General features: G+C 35.4%; 1 protein-coding gene across 2 annotated transcripts in view; it reads left to right on the top strand.

The window, feature by feature from the left end:
* The window catches only part of LOC111149058 (gamma-aminobutyric acid type A receptor beta1 subunit), a 419,687-nt gene that overhangs the window by 264,968 nt on the left and 128,445 nt on the right, over positions 1–26,274 (top strand). For both annotated transcript variants that reach the window (XM_022505961.1, XM_022505962.1), the window contains exon 5: positions 17,958–18,040. In XM_022505961.1, the coding sequence (XP_022361669.1) occupies positions 17,958–18,040 (83 nt within the window). The remainder of the gene's footprint in view (positions 1–17,957; positions 18,041–26,274) is intronic.

Genomic DNA, 26,274 nt, shown 5'->3' with positions numbered 1-26,274 from the left:
TTAAGATGTTACCATACCATGCATTCATCACTGCTCTCTTAAAATGAATCAATAAATATATATTAAATTTTTTCCTCGGTTTTAATCTCAAATGTAGTAAATATTGAGATTTAAAGTGTAAATGTATCAGGAGATGAAAGAATTTGAAAACCACTTTAGGCCTTAGGATAAAAACTACCATTTTTTCCTTGACTGAAGGAATGAAGACACAAATACAGATGTATTTCTTTGTCACTGTTACTCCTGGAATAGGCTTAGCTAGTCCTATTAATTATAACTTTCAACCAAAGAAATAAATGTATATTTTATTAAAAAAAAACTAGGGTATGGAAAATTGAAAACTATCTATCTAACATAAGTATCTCAGGAGACTAGCAGAGCTCATGAACACATATAACACGACTTTTTACAGGCATATATATCCTTTTAATATCTTTTTATAGTGACAAAAATAAGCACTTTCATTAATATCCTCAAAGCTATGGCCAGTCCATAGCATAAAAAATAAGAAACAAATATAAATGTAAAATTATGCTCAGAAATTAATATTATTCTATTTACTTAGAAATTATCAATAATGATTATTTATTAATTAACTCAGTATCAGTCCAAGACTTTAAGCTAGATATGTGAAAATTATCTTCATGATGACATATTATGAAACATAACTGTTGTTGAGATAAACTTTGTCAGAATAATGATTCAATTTATTTGAACACAAATTTATATTTTTCATAATCTTAAATATTATATAATATTTAATTATATTAACTTAATGGTCAGTAAACTTTTATGAGTTTAAGGAAAGCAAACAAAAGTAGAATAAAATTTATGCTTGCATTTTACTTAATAAAACAGAAAAGGTATACCTGTTTTATATTAAACCAAAATTCTCGAGCTAAATCCATTGACCAAATATTTATCTTAATTAGGTGAACTTAGCTCCTTAAAATATTTCTGCGTTAGCTTCTCTAAGAAAATATTTTAAGGCTAGAATTTTTTAAATATTAGAATTATGTTTTTCCTTATTTTCTAGTAATTTAGGAATATTTGATTTTGATTAGCACTTATTTATCTAAATAAACCAATCAGGACATATAAAAGGCTTTATAATCTAATTTATTAATACTCTCCTATAATGAAAGGTAAAAGCCCTTCTGAATTACAGATACAGAGACACAAAGATGCTTATAAATTGAGATCTATACTTCTGCCACAGGTCAAGGAATAATATAGAAACAAAGAAATTCATGGTCCAGACATTCATTAGCTGCTTTTGACAGCACTGAGCACAAGATTCTTAATTGACTTGAGCTCTAAATGGAGAAATAAAATAAACAAAAAGACTAACAAACCAGTCTCTCTAGTGTCTCTCATCCAACAGAGTATAGAACTCTAACTCTATAATCCATTAACCTATTTACAGAAATCATTAAAAGGTCAGACCATGAAACCAGATTCCCAATCATTGCCATCACCAGTGGGGAATACTGTACTGGCCATAAACAAACAAGAAACAAAAATAAAACAAAAAATCAGTATGAGGGAATAAAAAGAGAAACAGAATCAACAAAGTTACATTCTTATGTTTCATCTTAAAATGGATCAGTAAATACATATTTCACCCCTGAGAGCCAAGAAAAAGATATGCCTGAGCTTAAGTCGCCTGGAAGATATCCTTTTCTGGTAACACATGTTACCTGGCTCTGTTGGGTAAATCCATTGATCATCTTGATAGATTACCACCAAAACTATTGAAGGACAACCATTTCAAACATAAAAAATCATATAAGAATATGGAACAAACAAAGATTTCGACAACTCAATTAATGAGAGAAGTAGTTAAGATTGTTACATCCAGTTCAAAGGAGAATCCAAGGGGAAAATATACTGAAAAGACACAGCACACTGAAAAGAATTTTTTTTTTTTTTAAAGATTTTATTTATTTATTTGACAGAGAGATCACAAGCAGGCAGAGAGGCAGGCAGAGAGAGAGGAGGAAGCAGGCTCCCCGCTGAGCAGAGAGCCCGATGCGGGGCTCGATCCCAGAACTCTGAGATCATGACCTGAGCCGAAGGCAGCGGCTTAACCCACTGAGCCACCCAGGCGCCCCAAGAATTTACAAATAGATGCAAACTGACAAAATTGACCAATTATTCACAGGGCAATAATCAAATACCATTGCACTTCAATGGATAAGAATTGTTTGCATTATTTTTCTACAGTGTATAGAGTTGCAAAATAGCTGTTAGACAATGAAAAGTGAGATAATCTTGACTACTAGACAAGACATCTAGTGATCTTTCTAGTTCATTCCAAAATCTTTCACGAGTTTCCCTACAGTAGGCCTTTTTGAATTACAGGTACAAATACACATAAAGTGCTTGTAAATTCAGATCTATGCTTTTGCCACAGGTCCAGAGTCAACAAAGAAACACAGAACTATGGTCATAATGTGATTTCCTCCTCTAATGTGAGAGATTTTTCTTCTTACCCAAAAACAATTCCCAACATAGAAGGATACCGTGAAGATTTGGGGAAATAATATAAGCAAAGTACATACTCTTCCCTCTCATATTTCTATTTGCAGTATTATATGCAACATGTAAATTTCTCTATTAAATAAAGCAGTTGATGTGTAGAAAATCTGAATGTGAAATATTGAGACATGACTCTTAAGGGGAGATGTTTTTTACACTTTCTTCTATCAGTAATACCTTCTGTTTACATAAGCAACATTATAAGTCCTGAATGTTTTCAAATGTACCATTTACTGTAATATTAATGATGAGTACTGGTACAAGATTCGTATTTATCCAATAAAAGATTTGCAGCCAGACCTGAAGTACCAAGATCAAGGAGGGGCCTTGAACCTAGGACCCTGAGACCGCGATCTGAACTGAAAGCAGAAGTTGGTCACTCAACTGACTGAGCCACCCAGGTTCCCTGCAAGCATGTTTAACTTTTAAAGGAACTGCCAAACTGATGTTTAAAGTGGCTGCATTTTTTACATTCCCAGTAATGTATGAGGATTCCAGTTTTTCAACCTTTCCACCAGTGCTTGGTACTTCCTATCTTTTAGATTACAGTCATCCTGGTGAGCGGGTAGGGTTCTCTCTGCAGTTTTCCATTTGCATTTCTTAATAACTCATGACGTTGGGCACCTTTCCATGGGCTTATTCATATGCCTTCTCTGATGAAATGTCTATTCAGATCTACCCTTTAAAACATCAGCTTGCATTATTACTGAATTGTAAGAGCTTCTCTGTGCATTCTGGATGCAAATCTTTTATCAGATATATACTTTGCAAACATTTTCCTGCAGTTTGTGACTTGCATTTTCATTTTCTTATGGTGTCTTTTGAAGAAATTTATACAGTTTTTGGATTAAAGGGCTATACAATTTGTTTATTCATTTAAATGGTCAAGCGGCTTAAACAGTCTTTTGTTCAGAGTAATTAATTACCAGAGTTCACTGGAACATTCAGGTTTCCAGAAACCTGAAAATGATGATAATGAATTTTATTATTCTCGAGGTTAATGGTCAGAGAAATCGCTTTATGTTTAAGGCAACATAAGCAAAACTATATACATCATTTCCCTTGTTTAGAAGGAAATATTTTAACTTCATAACCCATGTATGTGCTCATGTATCCTTTCTGAATAAAGTACATTTAGAGTATTTTTGTTATGTTATTTTTTTTAGTTTGACAGGTGGTGGTAAGACAGGGTATACTAGGAGTAATATACATTTATTTACTCTGAATTTCCAGAGTCTAAAACTTCCTTTTTTAAAAAGGAAGGACTACTCTAAAAAAATGTTTTAAATTATGTAATTTGATTGCACTTGTCTTTTAAGAAATTAATCACAACCTTCTTCAGGTATAACCATCAATTAAGGATTTCAGTGTAAATGGAAATAAACAGAGGTAAATGTGCATTGCTAATATTCAATGGAGAATGATGATGATAGTTAGAATTGCACTTATGCTATTTATACATAATTTACATACATAAGAACAACAGCATGTTATACCTTATCACAACCTATTTTTAAGTTTCTTCCTATATGTCCATGTATGCTTCAGTTCTAGGTTGTCTAAACATTCCTTCATTTTTCTTCACTTTTTAAATTGAAAAATCAGCCAGACAACCCAAATTATTAATTATTAACTGCCTATGAAGCTAGCATTCTAATGATACTGGTGTAAATTTAGTGTTTTAATGATTAAAAACAGAAAACTCATACCATGTAAATTCTTGCTTTTCACATAGAAAAAGTCCATTCCCTGGCCTACTCACCAGTCACTAGAGAGAAATCTGACACAGACGAAACACTGAAGTCCCCTTCCATTCACCTATGTGGTAATGACAGTCCCCATTTTGCTTCTGGAAAGGAAACCAACTTTTTGTACCTTGAGACCTCATGTGTAAGTTCTCTCAGTAGCAAGGCAAGAGGGTGTCTGCGAACCTATATCTACATTTGGATTATTTAATGCAAATACTAGTGTTATGGCCACTCTTCTCTCACATGGCAAAAATCCTAGCAAATGAAACAGACTCTGACACGGGGCTCAATTTAAGCATCCGTCAAAGAAGCTTCACGGCCCTAAAAAATTATCCAACTGACAACAGCCTCTGGTTGTTTACTTAGCAAATGACCCCAAATGATTTTTTAATAAGAAATTGAGTTGGCATGGGGAAAATGATCTTTATTTTCAATCTGTATTCCAAGCAACATTGATAGCCTTTTAATAAAAACAGCACAGTGGTCTTTTTCTCTCTTCTCTAGAGAAGTAATGATTTCAGTGTTTCCTGAAGTTTCACATTAATTCCATTAATGTACACTTTTATTCTGTGCCAGACACTGGGCTGGACACCAGTAAATGAATCATTAAGAGGTGATTTCCCCTGTGGCACTTACCATCTATTCAAGCAACCATGCAAGAAACAAGTAATCAAACAAACAGATGTATAATTGCAAATTGTGATGAGAAATATATGAGGAAATACATATGATATATATGTTATATATATGATATATATGTGAGGAAATCTGTGTAAGTTGATAGGTCTCTTAACTAACGGGACTCATTTCAGAAGATTATAATCATCGTCCACTACTAATTGCAATTAGGTATAGAGGATGTGAAGGAAAGATATACTTTGTGTTCCTTTACTTTTTAACAGTAATTCTAGGGTAGGGACAGGAAGGCAGCTATACCTAATTAAAAACAACATTTAAAATAAGAGTGTAGGTGGGTTATTTGAAGATTTATCTATTCAGATATATGGACAAAGGAAGGGAGGGGGAGGGGAGGAGGGAAGACAGAGAAAGAAGAAAAGATGGAGGAAGGGTAAGAAAACTTTCAGAACTTGCTACAACTCATCTCATCTTACTGCTTCTCCTTCCCCTACCCCTCCCTGCTGAGACACTACTATGCCCAAATTGCTGTTTATGAATTCAATGTATACTTTTTTTTTATTTTACTGCACACATACGCACATGTGATTTCCTAAGGCATATAATTTGGTCTCATAAAATTTTATTTTTTTCAAGTTTTTGTGTAAATTCTAGTTAGTTAACATACAGTGTAGTATTAGCTTCAGGTGTACAATATAGTAATTCAGCACTTCTATACATCACCCAGTTCTCATCACAACAAGGGCGCTCCTTAATCCCCATCACCTATGTCACCCATCCCACCCCTCCCCTCTGGAAACCATCAGTTTTTTCTCTATAGTTAAGAGTCCATTTCTTGATTTCTCTCTCTCTCTCTCTCTTTTCCCCTATGCTCATTTGTTTTGTTTCTTAATTTCCACATATGAATGAAATCATATTGTATTGGTCTTTCTCTGAATGACTTATTTCACTTAGCATAATAATTTCTAGGTTCGTTCACATCATTGCAAATGGTAGCATTTCATTCTTATGGCTGAGTCATATTCCATTGTATATGTAGCTTTTTATAGGCATCCTTTCTATTTTTTTTTTCCTCACACAACATTATGTGAGATAGCCCCATGTTTATACATGTAGATCTAGTTCTTTCATTTGAACAGCTGTCAGGTAGTCCACAGCCTATACACTAGAGCTGTGTATCCCTTTTGCTTTGCTGGACAGTTGGGCTGTTTACCTGTTTTTGCTATTATAAGGAGTCCTTGATAAACACTTTATTTTCATCTCCTTGTGTATAAGTGAGCATGCATCTTAAAGGAGAATGGCTGGGCCATACATACATAATAAAATGAATAGAAAAGAAACCTTATTTTATTTTGTAGCTCCGTTTTGGGAATTTATGCTTATAAAAGCTCAGGAACAAAAGATAGTATTTTATTTCACTATTTTATTTATTATATTTTATTATTGCAGTATCTGGAATGCTTTTTCAATAACTTAGAAATATATAAAATCCTCTTCCTATTTTTGTCTTTCAGAATACATAATCACCTCTCAACTAGCTTAACTTTTTTTTCAAGTTTTTACTTAAATTCTTGTTAGTTAACAGTGTAATATTAGTTTCAGGAGGAGAATTTAGTGATTCAATATTTTTTTTTATTTTTTTTTAGATTTATTTATTTGACATGGAGAGAGATCGATCACAAGTAGGCGGAGAGGCAGGCAGAGAGGGGGAAGCAGGCTCCCTGCTAGCAGAGGGCCTGATGTGGGGCTCGATCCCAGGACCCTGAGATCATGACCCGAGCTGAAGGCAGAGGCTTAAACCACTGAGCCACCCAAGCACCCCTCAATATTTATATACAACACATCATCACAACAAGTACACTCCTTAATCTCATCACCTGTTTAACTTACCCCTCATCCACCTCCCCTTTGGTAACCACCACTGTGGTCTCTATAGTTAAGAGTCTATTTTTTGGTTTTCCTCCTCTTTTCTTCTCTCTCCCTATTTTCCTTTGACATGGTTGGATCTACAGAGTATTATATATTTTAAAAAGGGAAAGAATGATGGACCAAGCCCTGCTTTTCTACTGAGATAGGGAGCTGGAAACTTTGCATGATGTATACTCCTGTCTTAACTTATATTCCCTTTGGGTTTTACTTTGTTTTATATTTTTCTCAGCATAAAGCCATTGTCTTAAGACATTATAGTATATTAATGCTGTGTCAATGCTGAACTTTATTTTACTCCATCAGGAATGTTATTTCAAGAGTACTCTGATTACCTTTCAGTAAATGTGTGAGCTCTTTGTTTTGGGAGAAACCATCATATGGCAAAGCAACAGAGCAAATTTGCAAATAAGTCAAAAAATTATTAATTGTCAACTGATGAATGGATAAAGAAGAAGTGAGATATATATGTGTATATATATATATATTATGTCTGGTGTATATATATAGTGTATATAATCACACACACACACACACACACACACACACACACACACACACACACACAATGGACTATTACTCAGCCATCAAAAAGAATGAGATCTTGCCACATGCAGTGTGAATGGAGCTAGAGTGTATTATGTTAAGTGAAATAAGTCAGTCAGAGAAAGACAAATGCCATATGATTTCAATCGTGAAATTTAAGAAATGAAACAGATGAACATAGGGGAAGGGAGAAAAAAAGAGAGGAAAGCAAACCATAGAGACTCTTCACAATAGAGACAAACTGCGGGTTGCTGGAGGTGAGGAGGATGGGGAGATGTGCTAAACTGGTGATGGGTTTTAAGAGGAGGGCCCTTGTTATGATGAGCACTGGATGTTATATGTAAGTGAGGAATCACTAAATTCTACTCCAGAAGCCAATATTACCCTATATGTTAACTAACTAGAATTTACATAAAAACTGGAAACAAACAAAAAATCTATATTTTCAATTCACATATACCAAGAAAAAACTTAATAATTGTGAAAGATCCACAACTTTGCTTTACCTCCTAATTCTGTCTGACTCTTTGTTTAACTAATTTGCACTTATTGATTACCAAGTCATAGCCTTCCATTTGAGGTAAACATCTGACTTGACTTTGACTTCAATTTTTTAGTCCTCTCTCATTGTTTAAGTGTGAGTTATAATTTTAGTTCTTCACAGTCCATCACAGAAATTCCTGATGATCAATATAATGAGAATAAAAATTCTTTGATTTGGAAGAGGTAGCCATATTTTTTTCAGGCCCTTAACACAGATCTCAGCTAATCATTATTAGGAAATATTATACATAATAGAAATGTAAAGGATGGTCTTATACTCCACTGCTATATGAAAATAGTGATATATTTGGAAAAAATAGTCTGTCTTAAACTCAGCCAGATATCTAAGGTAAAAGATGACTAAAGTTGGCACAGGATGCTTGACAAGAGTTTATTAATTACTCTTGCCCTATTATTATGTATTTTTTTTTTTTTTTTGCTCCCCTGCCCCAGGACTCTCTAATTTATGAACAGCTTTTCATATTCACAAAGTGGTTCATGAATCACACTGGCCCGACAGAAATGAATAAAAATGAGCCCATTTACACAACATTTGGTATGTAGCTAATTACCTGAGAACAACTGCTTCGGATTGCACTGAGAAGGGTGTCATTAACATTCAGCAGTGAAAGTACAAAACAGAGGGAGAAAAGAAAGCAGAAACCTGGAATCAAAAAATGAAAAGTAAAAATATAAGAGTAGCCATGAGAATGCTATTTATTCAGCATGGATATTTTAAAGCATAACTAAAGAGTAACTAATGATGTCATCCAAGAGGAATGGCTCAATATCAAAATATCTGTATAACAAATATCAAAAGTTATCTGTATAACAAGATCTTGAATATCCATTCAAAGCATGTTCATGGAGACTATTGCTAACTTACGAAAATTCCTACCTTCAAGGTTAACCAAAAACCAGCAAAGTAAATTGTTCAATACAGTCTAATTTTACTTTGCTAAACAATATACGTAGAAGAAAGGAAATTAATGAGATTGCAGTAATAAGATTATGTGTCATTCGTATTCTCTTATCTGTAATTTTCTGTGTTCCCAGATGTTTTATTATGACCACGCATTAATCTTACAATGCATTTGTATTGTATTTGAATCAGTAATCTTACATTTATTTATTTATTTAGAAGCACATAATAATAGCTAGGGTGAATTTTGTGACTACTATATACCAATCATTGAACTTATGTGTGCATATAATAGCACTCTTTTCTTTCTCTGTTCCACACTGCATCTACCTCCATACACCTCTCTTCTTAGAGCTTCACCAACCCAGGCTAAGGCATCTTTTGTCCAAACTGCCAGCAATGAATTAAGTGTAGGATTGAACTCTATTCCTCCTGAGGGATTTTCATGCTTTCTTGGCATCTTAGAATCTTATCTTATGTTGATAAGATAAACATTTCTGTGATGTAAGATACTTGCATCTCTAGAAAAATGGCAAAGATGGCTTACCCAATTGAGAAGTAAGCATACCATATGTGGCTATTTTGTGAAAACAATAGACAGTGGTTTTATCTTCTATCTTCTGAGACCTGATGGTATTAAAAACAACTAACTCCCAAAATTATGACAGCATGAAAGTGAGTTGGATATTTTTCACCATTATAGCCTTGATACTTACAGGATTGCCTGATTCCTGTTGCATCCTCTATCATTTGTATACTCATTATTGATTGGGTAAAGTATATTCTGAACTACTGATGAGTCATTGCTGATAATGAACATTGCATATATATATATATATATATATATATATATATGGTAAGGTCAACTCTTAATTTTTTAAAATGTATTTTACTGTCTATAGGAGAAATAACTCCTACACTGAACCAACAGCTCTCTGCTTAGATTTATCTGGCCTGAATATAGTAACTGGGAGAAAATAAACCTCAGATCTTGAGTCTAGCCTATCTGAATGTGAATCCCGACGTTACACTTACGATTATGTAAACTTAACCCCATTAGGTGTAAGTTTCTTTATCTTTGAAAATAGCATTAAAAATGACATCAACATAATAATGCAATTGTAAATAATAAATTAAATAATGCATATGTGGCTGTTAGAGTAATGGCCCTCCAAAGAAGTCCATGTCCTAATTCTTAGGACCAGTGAAAATGATCCCTTACCAGTCAACAGGACTTAACAGGTGTGATTAATTTAAGAGTTTGAGATTATCTGGATTATCTGGATGTATATAGTGTAATCAATCACAAGGGTTCTTATAAAAGGAAGGCAGGGGAGTCAGAGAGTGAGGGGATGTGAAGAGTGACAGATTGGAATGATGGTCTTTGAACATGGAGGAAGGGGCCATGAGCCAAGGAAAGCAAGCAGCCTCTAGAAGCCAAAAAAGGCAAGAAAAAAAATTCTCCCTAGAGAATCTAGAAGGAACACAGCCCTGTTAAAACCTTGATTTTAGGGGCACTTGGGTGGCTCAGTGGGTTGAGCCTCTGCCTTCGGCTCAGGTCATGATCTCAGGGTCCTGGGATCAAGCCCCGCATCAGGCTCTCTGATCAGCAGGGTACCTGCTTCCCTCTCTCTCTCTGCCTGCCTCTCTGTGTACTTGTGATCTCTGTCTGTCAAATAAATAAATAAAATCTTTTAAAAAACCCTTGATTTTAGGATTTTCCCCTCCATAAATGTAAGAGAATAAATCTGTGTTTTTTAAGCCACTAAATTTTTGGTAACTTTTTACAACAGCAGTAAGAAACTAATATAATCTGCATGATGCTTAGCATAGTGTCCATCATATAAGATTCCTGCACAGTATTAGCTAATATCAATCTGTCCCTTAAGATCTAAGTAAGAGTAGCTTAAATCCACAATCCATTATTTGTGGGAGTCCAGTGCCTTTCCAGGATTGCTGAGGTTTCCCAAAGGGCTTGCATGATTTTACCATCTACGACTTAGAATCTTGGCTTTCACTGAATTGGTTTGATTTATAGAGTACTGTTCCGTGAATGCTGTCAAGATACGGAATCCAGCCCTTTCCAAGAATAAAAATAAAACATTTACAGAAGTTTACCCTGCATGTGTGTATGTTTGTGTCTTGGTATTAACTTGGTATTAACTTAGGTGTAGAGAAAATTGATTATCATAGTAATGCAAAATTTTTAATTAAATATTAAATATAACTTTTTAAAAATTTTGCTACTTCATCATTTTCTTTCCCCACACTTAAGTTACTCTTAAATCTCACATAGTAGTTTATCTCCTTTCATTTTCTTTTTTTTTTTTTTTTTTAGGTTTTTTTTACTTATTTTACAGAGAGACAGCTAGAGAGGAAACACAAGCAGGGGGATTGGGAGAGGGAGAAGCAGGCTTCCCGCTGGGCAGGTAGCATGATACAGGGCTCTATCCCAGGAACTTGGGATCATGACCTTAGCCAAACGCAGACGCTTAACAACTGAGCCCCTCTCCTTTCATTTTCTTATCTTTCATGTCTCACAGCCTCAGGCTCTCACCTTCAAATACCAAGGCATTTTCATAGTAGCCTACCTAAAATAAAATTTGGTGCCAGATATGAAAATAATACATTTTCTTTTCACCATTCAGTAAGTGTTAGCTAAGGAAGAAGATCTGTGTACTCACTGGTTATGACTCAGGCTAACCCACCCATCTTCCCTCATCAGTTTCTCTGGGTGTTATGCCTGACATGGATTAAGGATGCAGCTCAGAGACCAAAAAGGCCATTTTTCAAACCACCATTCCTAAGTGATACTGATATCTACCTTATCACTGCTACTTACCATCAATCTCACCAATCGTAGAGGGTGTAATTTTGATTCAGCACTTTCAGATTCTTTTTCCTCTCTCCTTCCTCATATTTTTTCATATAGATTCTATTAAATAGTATAATTTTGCTCTACAGGGAGCTTGCCACTATAGAGTTGAAGATTATAGGAAATTCTCAGTAACATGACCTAATTTGTTCATTAACTTGAGTTTACATTCTTACTTGCAAAAGTGCCCTCTCCATATGTATATTTATGTACTTGTGGGTGTGGGGAAGACTGGGTTTTAATCTGTAGGCCAAGACTTCCTGGATTATATTTTTTCAGCAATGAGAGTCATACTACCCTTAGACATCAAATATACATGATTTGCAATTACAGTGACCTTAAGGTCAGTGGTCACGCAACATACACCTTAATAAATGAATACTACAGCAAGATAATTCCCATTCAGTCCCAAGTCTCATGGGACCATAGTTTCTAACTAACGGCCTATTATAGTGTTCTGACCTAACCTTCAAAATGTCAATAAATTGGATTATAATGTAAGCCATTTGAAAGGTCTTTGAAAGAAGAAAGATTAATGTTATGCTTTCATGAATCTGTGTCTCTGGGAAGTCTGTGTTCAGAAAAACAGTCAGTTAATGCTTTTACCTTTAGCTGGTTCTACTCTATTGTACTTTCACTTGCTATCAACCAATAATAATGTTTTCACACACTCAGAATGAATGGCTTAGGTTTGAAAGTTAAAAACAAAATTCAAAAATCACTTCGGTCTTGAAGCTCTCAACCCATTCAGTTTTGTGATTTTTGGCATGTTAGGTTTCGTAGAAGATTTAGGATTTCAGGCTGCTTCAGCCACACTGTGAGTACATTCCCATATGGATGTTTTAATCAATTGTGGAGGTGACTAACCATTACTGAGCAACCACATTTGGCAAAGTGAACAAATGGAAACATCAGAGCAGTCATTCTTAGAGGTATTCATTGTTGCTTCTCACTCAGAAGACAGAAGAGCTGCTACCCAGAGACATCTCTCTTTTTACTGATGATCCTAGGAATTCTTGCTCGGTAATTTTTTTCTCACAAAGAGCTCAGGACACTACTCACTTAGCCATAAGTATTTCAAAATCTAGAAATGCCAAACCCTTAAATTAGCAGAGACCAATACTCAGTTGCATGCATTTCTACAGCCCATAACATAAATTTATGAATTCCTATGTGTGTAGGGGTCCCTGCCTGACCTTCAATGATTCCTTCTTTCCTGAGATAAGAGATTCTTTGTGAGTCCCTGGTGACAACATTTGTATAAGCGCAACTTTCTTTCCAGCTCTTACCAAACAATTTTGGAAGAGTTGACACCTAATCCAAGTTGAACCAATGAAATCCTCTGGAGAATTTGAAATTTGGAACAGATAGATCCCAAGAAGGAAGTTATTTCACTAAAGTCAAGTTCTTAAGAGAAAGTCAGACACTTTTCACAGCTCAAGTTCCTAGAACTGTTGTGATTCTTTCCCTTTTTGAGTTGTGATTACTTAACTTTCCTTGGTTTCAAAATGAAACTTAAAGAAGTTGCTGTGGCTGATATCGAAGAGGTTACTGCCTATGTTCTCCCCTAGGATTCTGATGGATTCCTGCTTCACGTTGAGGTCTTTTATCCATTTCAAGTTTATCTTTGTGTACGGTATAAGAGAATGGTCGAGTTTCATTCTTCTACATATAGCTGTCCAATTTTCCCAGCACCATTTATTAAAGAGACTGTCTTTTTTCCACTGTATATTTTTTCCTACTTTGTCGAAGATTATTTGACCATAGAGTTGAGGGTCCATATCTGAGCTCTCTATTCTGTTCCACTGGTCTATGTGTCTGTTTTTATGCCAGTACCATGCTGTCTTGGTGAGCACAGCTTTGTAGTAAAGCTTGAAATCAGGTAACGTAATGCCCCCAGTTTTGTTTTTCTTTTTCAACATTTCCTTAGCAATTCGGGGTCTCTTCGGATTCCATACAAACTTTAGGATTATTTGTTCCAGCTCTTTGAAAAATACCGGTGGAATTTTGATCGGAATGGCATTAAAAGTATAGATTGCTCTAGGCAGTATAGACATTTTAACCATGCTTATTCTTCCAATCCAAGAGCATGGAATGGTCTTCCATCTTTTTGTGTCTTCTTCAATTTCTTTCATGAGTGTTCTGTAGTTCCTCGAGTAAAGAACTTGAGGCAGAAGGAAACTGGTCCAGGTGATACTAGTTGAAAAATCATCAGATCGTGAGCAAGCCTCTGGTGTGATGAAAACTATACAACAAGGTGATTATCAATTAGATATTAAATCTATTGATTGCTAAATGGATTGATCATAACAAACAGCAACAGTACATTCAGTTATGCTTTACAAAAGGTTTTTTTTAATCACTCACAACTCTAGTACACATACCCATGAAACATTTGTTATTCATTTATATACAATGCTTTGTTGGTTTTTCAAATTGCTTTGTAAAAATTCCAGAGCTTCACAACTTGTGAATCAGTGGTTCAACAAAAGATTTCAATGCATGTCCTTATTCTGATATGATGTGGTTCACTCACTTGAGGACACATGTCTGGAAATGAGGTCAATTAAATGTGATAGACTGACCAACAGGACTCAAATGATGGTCTCAAGTATTCGTAAAGATCTCCCATAGTTCCATAAATATTTTATTTTAATTTGATTTTTAAATATTGTAATTTTAAACTATAATAAGAAGCATGCACACTGTAATGCATCTTATGCTACATTTTAATGCATTCAAGACTCGTCATAGTATTAACTTTTGCTACCAGATTAACTTATGCAGAGCATAAAGCAACAAGTAAAGCTTCCCTTTAATCCATAATTAAACACCTACTAGAGTCCAACCATCTAGAGATGTATCTGAACCTTCACAAAGGAGTGATTGAGTATAGAGGAGATTCCTATATCACCTGGGGGTTCCCCCCTACCAATTCAAGGAAGCCCGTGGCCAGTCAAGGAAGATTTTAGAAGCAAATGTTTCCTTCTTTATGAGGATAGTTTGATACTATATGAATAAAACTCAACACAAAAATAACTGGTGCTGGGAGAGATTTAAGACCATAATTCTCATTGTACTCCCTGCCTTCAAATTTCTGTGCCCATTAAAATAGAGGTCAACATGACGTGGATGGAACTAGAGGGTATTATGCTTAGTGAAATAAGTCAATTGGAGAAAGACAACTATCATATGATCTCCCTGATATGAAGAAGTGGAGATGCAATGTGGGGGGGTTGGGGGGTAGGAAAAGAAAAAATTAAAGAAGGTGGGATTGGCAGGGAGACAAAACATAAAAGACTCAATCTCAAAAAACAGACTGAGGGTTGCTGAGGGGAGGGGGGACGGGAGAGGGTGGTGAGGATATGGACATTGGGGAGGGTATGTGCTATGATGAGTGCTGTGAAATGTGTAAACCTGGCGATTCACAGACCTGCACCCCTGGGGAAAAAAATACATTATATGTTTATTAAAAAAATAAATAAATTTAATAAAAAAATAGAGGTTAACATTTGAATTTATAAGATAATTTTATATTTACAAAACATGGTTTCATTTCATTTGTATTTTATATATTGAGGTTCTCTGGAAGACTTCCTTTTATTAAAATTGTCCTCAGAGGAAAAATATTTGAAAACCACCATGGTAGCAGGGTTACTCAACCTTGGCACTACTGACACTTTGGAATAGGTAATTCATTATTGTTGGGTGCTATCCTGGGCACTGTATGTTTTAGCAGCAGCTCTGGCCTCTACTCACTGGATGCCAGTAGCAAGCCTCTGTCCCCAGACTGGTGGTCAAATATATGTCTCCAGATATTGCCAAATGTCCCTGTAGGGGAAAATAATCCCTGGTTGAGAATTACTGACTGAGTCATGGGATCATAGGGCTGGCCACACTATTAATTTCTAGGGAATGATCATATCCTCCTGAATTTTTAATTCATAAGCAGCTATTAAACAAAGAATATAGTGAAGTAGATAGGTGATTTTTAAAGCATTTTAAATATTCATTGTGTTATCTTATTGAGGGTGTTTGAGATACTATGCAGGCCATAAAAATAATGTTGTGGAATTGTATTTTCTGGCAACAAAAGATATTCATGATATATTATTAAGTGAAAAAATTAATTCATGTGATAATGGGAGTGGGGAGGAATAAGGCATTTAGTAAAATACTTTTATGGGCTAAATTCTGGAATACAACTATTCTTCATATTTTTTATAAAATACTTTGAAGAAATTTTTAATTGAATTTTAAAATTCCTTTTGCTCTTATATAATGCTCCAATAAATCTGATTAAATTGAACAACATCCTGTCTAAGACAGGCTTCAAAGGAAACATGCAAATGTTCACCTTGGTAAACTTTCATTTTTTAAAAAAGATTTATTCATTTATTTGAGAGAGAGTACAAGTTGGGGGAAGGGCCGAAGGAGAGGGAGAAACAGAACCTACATCAGGCCTTCCACTGAGCTTGGAGCCCCACACAGGGTGATCTCAGGATCCTGAGTTCAGGACATGAGCTGAAATCAAGAGTCGGCTGCTCAACGGACTGAGCCACCCAGGCACCCCTAAACTTTCTTTCTTTTGGTAAGGAAAGCCAAAGAGAAATTGGAAACAGCTAGTGTATTTCTTAATAATGTTTTTAAGAAGGTATCACTTAGGTTAGCACAAACAACCAAAATAATAACTTGTCTTAGCAGCCACAAAAATCATAGGTTTGAGAAATACTTTGTTGAATAAATATACTGTTGATGGGGGAGTGTAAATTGGCACAACCTCTGTGAAGGGTGATATAGCATAATTTTAAGTGTACATACCATTTTTTCTAAAAATTCCCTTCCTAGAAACAGCCAACAGATATAATCAGAGGTAGTAGAATATATCAATATATTCAGAGCATCTTCATCTGTAAAAGTAAAAAAATAGTAAATGACGTAAATGCCCACTAAAGTGTGATTGGAAAAAATAAACTATTATCATTATTATTATTATTATTATTATTATTATTATTCCATACAGCTGAACCTGCTGTAGTAAATTTTTTTAAGACAGCTTATTATTTGCTGACATAGAACCAAATCCAAGATGCATTGCTAATGAAAACAAGCAAGGTTCAGAACAGGGAACACGGTAGTTTGCTATCTAAGACATTTCCCCTTAAGAAGACATATGTGTCTTCTTTTGAACACAGAGTATTTATGGAAAATGTCCAATGTTGTAGTTCTTGGGGATTAAGGTAGAAAGGAAATACAACTAAATTTGAATCTCTTGAAATCTTTAAATTATGATTACACATTACTTTTGGAGAAGGATCATGTAATATTTTTTTAAGAAAAGTACTTTGTCAATTCCAAAGTTATACTAAATGTTTGCAAGCATGGACTAACCACAGGAATTTAAGTTACTCTCATACTCCACATTCTAAGAAACTTGTACAGACAAGAGAAAATGGACAGGTAACGGAAACCCTAGTAGGATATCTAGAGTCAAGGTCCTGGGATTTGCATAAACAAATAAGCTGAGTGGAGAGCAGAAGCTGGTAAATATGGTATGAACACCAATCCTAGGATAGTGTTTCCTTACTGGTTATATGTTACCTTCTGAGTATAGGTAGATGAGGGTCTCAGAGATGAATCCAACAAATCTCCCTAAAAGTGGGGAATGTGAGGCCCCAAATGTCATGGAGGGTGGGTTTTACTACTCATGTCATTTTTGTTGTTTTATTACTAGGTTATAGCAGGAGAGGGAGATAGGTTTTGATGCATAGTGTTGATCTCCTCCTCCACATAAGGCCAGACTTGCTGAGATATTGTCACAGACATTGCTAGATGCTAGTAAGTGTAAGAAGGACCATGGAATAATAACAGCTAACATGTAACAGTAACAGTAACATGACCATCATTTGTGGAGCACTGATTAAGTATGGGGTACCAGGCTAGCAGCTTTGAACACATTATCTCTTTTACTCCTCACAGCCATCCTTTGCAGTAGGTGTTTTGATTGATGAGGGGACCTAGGCTTATGGAGATCAATAAGCTTGAACCAGCTCACACCTAGTGGGCAGCAAAAAAAGACTTGAATTTAATCTGCTCACCTTCACAAATTTTCATCACAAGATTTTGATGTCAGTTGGTGCACATGATTTGGAGCTGGGAAGCCTGGAAATGAAAGTCATCATCCTTATGAAGCTATCTTTTCTTTCTTTCATCCTGACAGAATCACAACCACAGCTGCATGTATGATGGACCTACGAAGATATCCTCTGGATGAACAGAACTGCACTCTGGAGATTGAAAGTTGTGAGTTCCTTGGAAAGGGGAATGAGAAAGAGGGATGCTTGCTTGACCCAATTAAATTCAACCTTGCACTGAATAATTGGTACTGGGATACTTTTAGCTACACTCCCCTGCCAACTTTTCAAAAGAGTCACAGTCTAATGACGTCTTCTCTCACATTGGTGGCTCAAGGGTCATTTCAATGCAGTTGTATTTTTGAACCATTAGAGAAAGTGTACTTATTTTAGCTGGACAATTTATGAACTCATGCTTTTCTCCTTAGAGTGGAGTTTCCCCCAAGGACTTCTAATATCCAAGCTGCATTAATAATAGAGGAAAAACATTTTAATATGAAAAGACCTTGTGAGATTGTTTTGGTTCTATAGTCTGTGCATCTGAATGACCGTAAATTGTTATCCTTTAGAAAAACACTATGTTAGAGTCTTGGGCACATTTGTCTTTCTTCACAGGAAGAACAGGATGATAAATGGTATTCATGAGGCTTGTGCTTTGGGCCAAAGAGTTGATGTTTTTTGAGTCTAGTGACTGATTTTTGTTTGTCTTCTTGGGTTGTTTTTCATTGACTGCTTTCTTAACAATTAGAATATTTTAGTCACTAGTATTTATTCTTATTGACTTTCACTGTTTCTCGGCCATCAACATACAAGCAGTTGAGCCCATTTATTGTGATTATCAGGCCTTAGGCAATTTCCTGGTTTTTGGGGTCACAAAAGGGTGACAGTAGGTAATTCAGAGCATTATAACATGGCTTAATGTAATGTGAGAAATAGATATTTATTTAGTAATCCAAAACAGTTCTAGATCTAAATAGCAAAATGGCAAAGGAAAATTCCAGGTGACCCTATAGTATTATTAAAGAATAAATGTATTCACCAGTGTCTGATTATTAAACAATTACATTAATTTTCTAGTTGTATTATATATAGGCTTAGAAATAAATAAAGATGTTTATGTAGAAAGAGCTGTATATTTAGACATACACATTGATCTACTCCCACTAAATGTGGAGTAAACAAGATCATTCATGAGCTATTTTTTAATTAATATTCTAATTTTAAAATACATGGTATAAGTAAGTTGGTTGAAAGATGCTAATATAAGAAAGTATTGCTGGTGACTTTTGGCTTAAATGTTGATGACAACCAAATTCCAACCACAGAAATGGAATACGAACCCAACTATTTATTAATGGTTAGTGACGTATAATAAAGTTAGGCTGAACTTAAACTGTTAGAACTTATATAGAAAGAGAAGGATGAATTCATTACTCATTCATACAGGTTAGCTTTTACACTTGACCCCTCTTCCATTGGTTGTGCTAATTGTTACCTTTGCTTCTGTGCTGGTCAGCATTAGGATTTGACAACCTCTTGAAATTCCAAGATTTTCTGGTTTACACCATTCATTTAGAGATGTAATCAATTTTTTTAAGAAGTAATCATTTTAACTTGAATTGTTTCTGTATTGTAGATTGCAAGTCCTAAAATTAGCAGCATTTTCTTACAAAATATACATTTTATTTTATAAAGCATATCAAGTTTTCCTGTTATCATAGTTTTATATTTTTTCTTTAAGCAGGGGATTTTCTTTGTTCAGATTTCAAAAACAGTTGACTTTTAGGTCCATTTATCATATCATATAATGACCAAAAAAACCCTGTAAATGAAGCAGAAATTAAACATAACTTTTGTGGGGCAGGGATGGGGGAAGCCCAAGCAACCTGATAGTCCAAAGTTATCATAAAAACGATGTAAGGCAAAAGGGAATGACCTGAGCTTATCATAATCATTGAGAGAATTCAGTAAGTTGCAGTCAGTAGTCCAGATAGATCGATGTGGCATAGTAACTAGGACCCTAAAATCAGCTAATATGTAGGAATGCAGGCAGATGGTGACCGTCATCAAAGTAATCCAATAGCAGTTCACAGATATCTTGTCCCTAAAGATATTTACCTAAAATAGAGCAAAAACTCAGGCCTGGAGAACTGGTGCAATATAGAGTCTATGACGGCAGGAACCTGGGAGAAGGGTAAAAAACGGAACTGTCTTCTACTTGCCAAACAAAAGCTCGATATTAGTATAACACCTCTGTAACATACGTATTCACAACAACATTTGAAAGAGTATGTATCTGAGCCTCAGAGAATTAAATAACTTGCCCAGGACCACAGGGCAAGGATATTGATAAAGTGGAGATTCAAACCCAGATGATATACTTTCCATCACAGAACCTTGCAATCAATAAGAGAGCATGGCAGCAGAACATAAATGATTAGAAGTGTAACACCAATTGGAACCACTCTCTCAGCAAGGTTTAGGATGCTGAATCAACCAAAGACTGGTCTATATTTCCTAAAATTATCCCTGATAAAGGTTAGACTAGATCTCAGAAGCTGAAGCAGAATTTTGCCTTTAGATCAAAGGTCAGATGATTGCAGTTGTGGAGAGAGGGTAGTCTGTTGATGCAGGAAACCAAGTAGTCCTTGATTCCATTGATGTTATCCTAAAAAAAAAAAAAATTCAAAGGCCTCAAAGGACAAGCATTGCTTAGCTTAATATTTTACTTAAAATGTATCCCTTTTTAATTAACCACTTTAAAGATATTTTAAAGCTTAAGAGTAATAACTTCAAGTAAGTAAGTAACATGTGGCAATAATACAGAGTTTGAATGAGCTTTGCTTGATTTTGCCTGTGTACATAATTGATATGTTGCTAAGCACCAATAAAACTGAATCTGTCAGTCATCTATTTTTTAACTCTTCATGAAGAGAACTGTGTTGCATTATTTGCTGGAATAGCTGTCCCTGAACTGACAGTTTATGAAGACTATAACTGAGCTTTAAAGTGATTACAAATGAGAAGCTCTAGTATTAGTCGGGAGATAAGAATGATAAAGCAGACGTCTGCTAACGTAAGATTGCAGCAATCACACTTTTGTGACCAACAGAGTGGAAACTTTTCCTACCTTACAAAATTTACTGGCTTATGTTATTTCCCTATCCTTGGGATGGTAATGGAAGCATCCCAAGGATAGGGAAATGTTTTTCTTAGTTATGTCCTTCAAGACAAATTAAAGAGGTTTTGCTTTACTTTAATGTCATCTAGTCAAGTAAAATTGGAAAGGCCATAAAGGCTTGTAAAATTGAAAATTTACTTGAACTTGGAGCCCATTAATGGTTTCTTGGCCCTGGGATGCTATAAAATGAGTTAATGGCACATAGAAAATGCAATCAAGGAATTTAGTATTAAGAGGATTTAGAATTTGAAATCAATAAAGCTATCATGTGAAAGCTTGATAGCCATAAGCTTCCTGGAGGTATAGAAAGGACTTGCAGTAATAGTTGTGAAGGATACAAGTGCCTTTTCCCATTCCCTGCAGTAATAAATGAGGAAAATCTCAGGAGATAGTGTTACCTCTCATTATAACCCAAAAACGTAGAAGCCATTTCAGGCCTGAAATCTCCTACTGGTCTCATCTGTCTTCTAGACTTCCTTGTATCTTCACTATGCTGAGTTAGCCCCCTGTATTTCAAAGGAAGAGGTACTTCTATTCCCTGTATAGACTAACCTGACCCCTGTGTTCAGGATTCCAACTCTGCCTCCTCTAGGAATTGATATTCTCAAGTTCACACACACTACTACCCTTTCTCTCCCAGACCTTTAGCCTCACCCTGTCTGCTATCTCTCTTCACAGCCTGAAAACTAGCTGAAAACTCTTCTCATCATAAGCACCTCTGCCCTATGCCCACATCTCTCCTTAAGCTTTTTCTAATCTCTCTGCTTTCTTTATCTTCAAACTGCTTTAAAGATTGGTCTGTGTCTTGTCTGCTGTCTAACTTCTTCTTAACCCATTGTAATCTGGAACCTGCCTATCCATCTCCCACCTCCACTGAGAGCGTTCTCAGTAGGGTCACAAAGGGCCTCTCTTTATGTACCATCTTTATTCTAATAATCTCCAAATGTATAACTCTAGCTCTGATATCTTCCAAGCCCCAAACTGATACATAACACTCTTTTTAGCGTATCTATCTTGATATTTCAAAGACATTTTAAATTTAATTTGCTCAAAACTTAACTTTCAATTTTTCTCTCCCAAATGAGTTTCCTTTCTAGTCTCTTAATCGCACTATCCAACCTGCATCCTGGGATTAGTGTCTAACATTTCCCTCACACTCCTCCCATCCAATCTATCGTCAAGTACTATCCATTCTACTTGCAAGATATGTATCAAACCCTTCCACCACTCTTCCAGCCTTACTGCCACTGAACCACCGTTACTTCTTACCTGAATCATTGTGGCCATCTTTTTATTGGTCTTTTGCTTTCACTCCTGACTCTCTCCAACCATTCTTTACCCAGCAGCCGGAGTGATCTTTGCAAGATGTAAATTGAATCATATTACTTCTATGCTTTAAAAATCTTCAAAGATTTCCCATTGCACCAAGAAAATTCTCCATACTTCTTAAAATAACCTTCAAGCTTCTGTGTGCCCTGCCCTCCTTTGATATCTCCACTCTCATCTATAGCCATCTTTCCCTTACTTACTACACTAAACTCCCAACACCACAGATTCTTTGTTTCTTGCAAACTAAACTTTCTTCTGTCTCATTATTTTCACCATCTTGTTGCTTCTGACTGAAATGCTTTTCGCCATTATGGTGATTTCCTCTTATCCTATAGTTTCCACCTATGATAGCATCTCCTATAAGAGGCTTTCCTGAGAATCCAAACTAAAGTAGGAACCCATATTCTCCTTAAAAATTCTGTTAGTTGGGGCGCCTGGGTGGCTCAGTAGGTTAAGCCTCTGCCTTCAGCTCAGGTCATGATCCCGGGGTCCTGGGATCCAGGCCCGCATTGGGCTCTCTGCTCAGCAGGGAGCCTGCTTCCCTTCCTCTCTCTCTGCCTGCCTCTCTGCCTACTTGTGATCTCTCTCTGTCAAATAGATAAATAAAAATTTAAAAAAAAATTCTGTTAGTCTCCCAAATAGAACTTAGTAGTGTTTGTTTCTGTGTTGTTTTTTTTTTCCTTTCTGTGGATTATAAACTCCATGAAGGGAAGAAGTTTTGTTCACCACACAATAATGAAAACCTAGTCTCATACCTGACAATAAGTACCTGTGGGTTTTGTTTGCTAAATTTTTTGGCTCCAAACTTTTCCAGTATTCTGCATTTTAGAAGATAAGTCTAATTCTAAATTCTTCAGATAAAAAAGAATCCCTGCCCCTGATTCTCTAAGGGGCAGGGATTCTTTTTTATGTGCAATGAAATATTCTTTCATTTGTACAGTTTTATGTTCATGTCTTAAGACTAACTCAAAAATTTAGGATTGTATATGTGTCAACCAAGATCCAGTTAGGGAAAAAGAATATTTTAATTACTTGAAGAATTTTGACAGGATGGTAAATATGATGAATTACTATCAGTGGTGGGGCAGGGGTGGAAGGGGCCTTCACTTGAATCATTAACTATCCAAATCCCTCCTACCTAAACCATAATCAGTTTATCAGAAAAAAGTAACATTTAATTATACCTGGTCATTTTTATGCTTGTTTCTTTTTAAAAAATGGTTTGGAAATTTTTAACTTAGACATTGTGTTAACATACTCGATTTTGTGAACTATCTACTTGATCTCTTAGTTTCAGAATATTGTCATTGTATTGATTTAAATGTCTAGATAGTAACACCATGTATACAGAATGTCAAGCCATAGTCATGTTGGATTATTTCCAAAATAAAATTGTTTCCTCGTCCAAAATATAGCAAGTGATAAGAAAAATGTGTCTACCTAATAAAGCAGCCCAACTTAGCTATGGAATATACCCTGAGAAAATGTGATGTTTGCAGAAGTGAAATGCTAAGCTTTATTTAATACCTTGAAATAAAATCAAAATAAGTATAGCATCCAGACATGTGATAGGAGTAGTTCTACAAAAGTCTGTGCTGGTAAAGCCACATCTGAAGAAATGTGTCCAGCTCTTAATGCCATATTAAGATAATTTCCTTCAGAGGACAAGACCAAGATATCTGGAAAGAAAATTTTAGGGAGGCATAACAGCCATTTCCAAATGTTTTAAATGCTATCATATAGAAGAGAAACCTTATGTTTGGTGTTGCCCAGTGTATTAGTTGGGATATTCTAGAGAAACGTAATGAATGATACATAAATTATGATAGATAGATAGATGATAGACAGAGAAATTTATTATAAGAAGTTGGCTCACACAGTTATGAAAGCGGATAAGTCCAAGATCTGTAGTATGAGTCAGCAAACTGAAGAGTTTGATGGTGTGGTTCTAGTCGGAAGGCCAGCAGGCTTGAGATCCAAGAAGAGCCATGTTTCAGTTTGAGCCTGAAAACAGGAAAAAAACTGATTGTCCCCAGTCAAAGATAGTGATGCAGAAGGAACTCTTTCCTACTCTGAAGATGGTCAATCTTTTTGTTTCATTAGGGCCTTCAACTGATTGGGTGAGGCTCACTCACATTAAGGAGTACAGTCTACTTACTCAGTTTGCTGATTAAAATGCTATTCTCATCTATAAACACCCTCACAGGAACATGCAGAATAATGTTTGACTAACCATCTGGGCACCCCAGTTAAGATGACAGAACTCACAACCAGAGTGCTTGATTTGAACCCATTTAATTCAATTCAACTAGCATTTCTTAAGTGGTGACCATATGTGGCTCTGTGTGCAAAGTAAATCCTGACAATACAGTAGCAACCAAGCACACAGGTGGGCAGAAGTTATAGGAGGGCATATGTAGAATGTAAGAGAAATATTTGCAGTGAACAAAGGTGACCATTCATGAAATATGTCCTTGCTAAAGAAAGACATCCCATCCCACAGAGACTTTTCAATTAATTGGAAATGACCACCTACCAGTATTAATGTAAAAGAGATTCCTCTTTGAGAGGCCGGTTAATTATACAACCTTAAAGATGTCTTTAAGCCCTAAAATCTAGGACTCTGAGGGTTTGTTTAATTTAGTTACATCACCAACAAATTACTTTGTGTGCTTGCCTAAAATACTGGTTCTAAAGTGATTGTGATTTATAAAGGATATTAGAATATAGGAAAAATGTTATGAATACATGAACATACACTCACAAGAAAAATATGAAATATAGGATAATTACAAGCAAAGCCTTTGAATCATTCTTACTTTATTGCTGCTTGCCAAATCATTAATTCTGATCTGAAATAATTTAAAAATAGCATCTACAACATGCTGCACACTGTCTATTCATGGATGCTAAACACCAAAAATAACAGAAGTAAATTGAACTTCATGAATGATTCATGGCTTCCCTTGCTTTATGTCCCCATTGTCAAGGAAATTAGCAGCATTGGCTATCTCCTTAGATAAATTTGATTTTGCCATATTCAGTAGACTACTTAATGAAAATGAATATTTCACATTTATGTTCATGGAAATGTTAATGAATTTTAGTGCCTGTAGCTTTTTTGATGAGCAGAGGGGTGGGTGTAGGGAAGAAGGGAATACTTTCTGAATTAATTTATTCCTTTTTCCAGGCTGCTTCTTTGAAACTGTGAAAAAGCACTCTTTGTGAAAAGTCTCTGATCCTTTAAAGTTATAAAATAAAAGCCAGTGGAGGAATGGAGTCCTTTCATGAAAATTAGCTTTACAATCAACTTGAATATAAAGTTAGCCTTTTGGCTGTTCACTTCAATCCTGTAAGCAATTTATTATCCATATATGGGTAAGTGGCCCTGTAGATTGATGACAAGATCTCTGATTTACCAATTCGGATCTCTAGAAAGTTCTTCTCTCCTTACTGCTCTGATGGATGACCATTCTACTACTAGCTTCCTCAGAGGAAGTCAAAATAAAGCTTATCATTTTGCCTAAATGCTTTAGGTATTAACCAAATACTTATAGACACATTTTATAACGGAACATCAATCTTCTAGAACTAGACATCCTTGCTAAATTGAGAGCTTTGGTTCACTTTAGATCCAAACTGAATAATAATGATAGCTAATATTTACTGATTACACATTATGGGCCATGCACTTAACAAGATTTCCTATTGAATATTCACCAAAACCCTATTGTTCTATCCCACTTTATAGAGGAAAAAATCAAAGTGCCATGGTGGTAATTTGCCTCAAGTCACAAAATGATAATGGTCCAAATGAGATTTGAACTTAAGCAATCTGACTTGAAAGTCTAAGACATAGCCCTTATATTACAGCCTTTTAAGAAAAGTCTTCT

This window comes from Enhydra lutris, unplaced genomic scaffold (assembly GCF_002288905.1).
Source record: "Enhydra lutris kenyoni isolate GAN:26980312 unplaced genomic scaffold, ASM228890v2 scaffoldscaffold21, whole genome shotgun sequence".
Classification (NCBI taxonomy): domain Eukaryota; kingdom Metazoa; phylum Chordata; class Mammalia; order Carnivora; family Mustelidae; genus Enhydra; species Enhydra lutris.
Note: the sequence above shows the minus strand (reverse complement) of the source record. Positions and strands in the feature narration are given on the sequence as shown.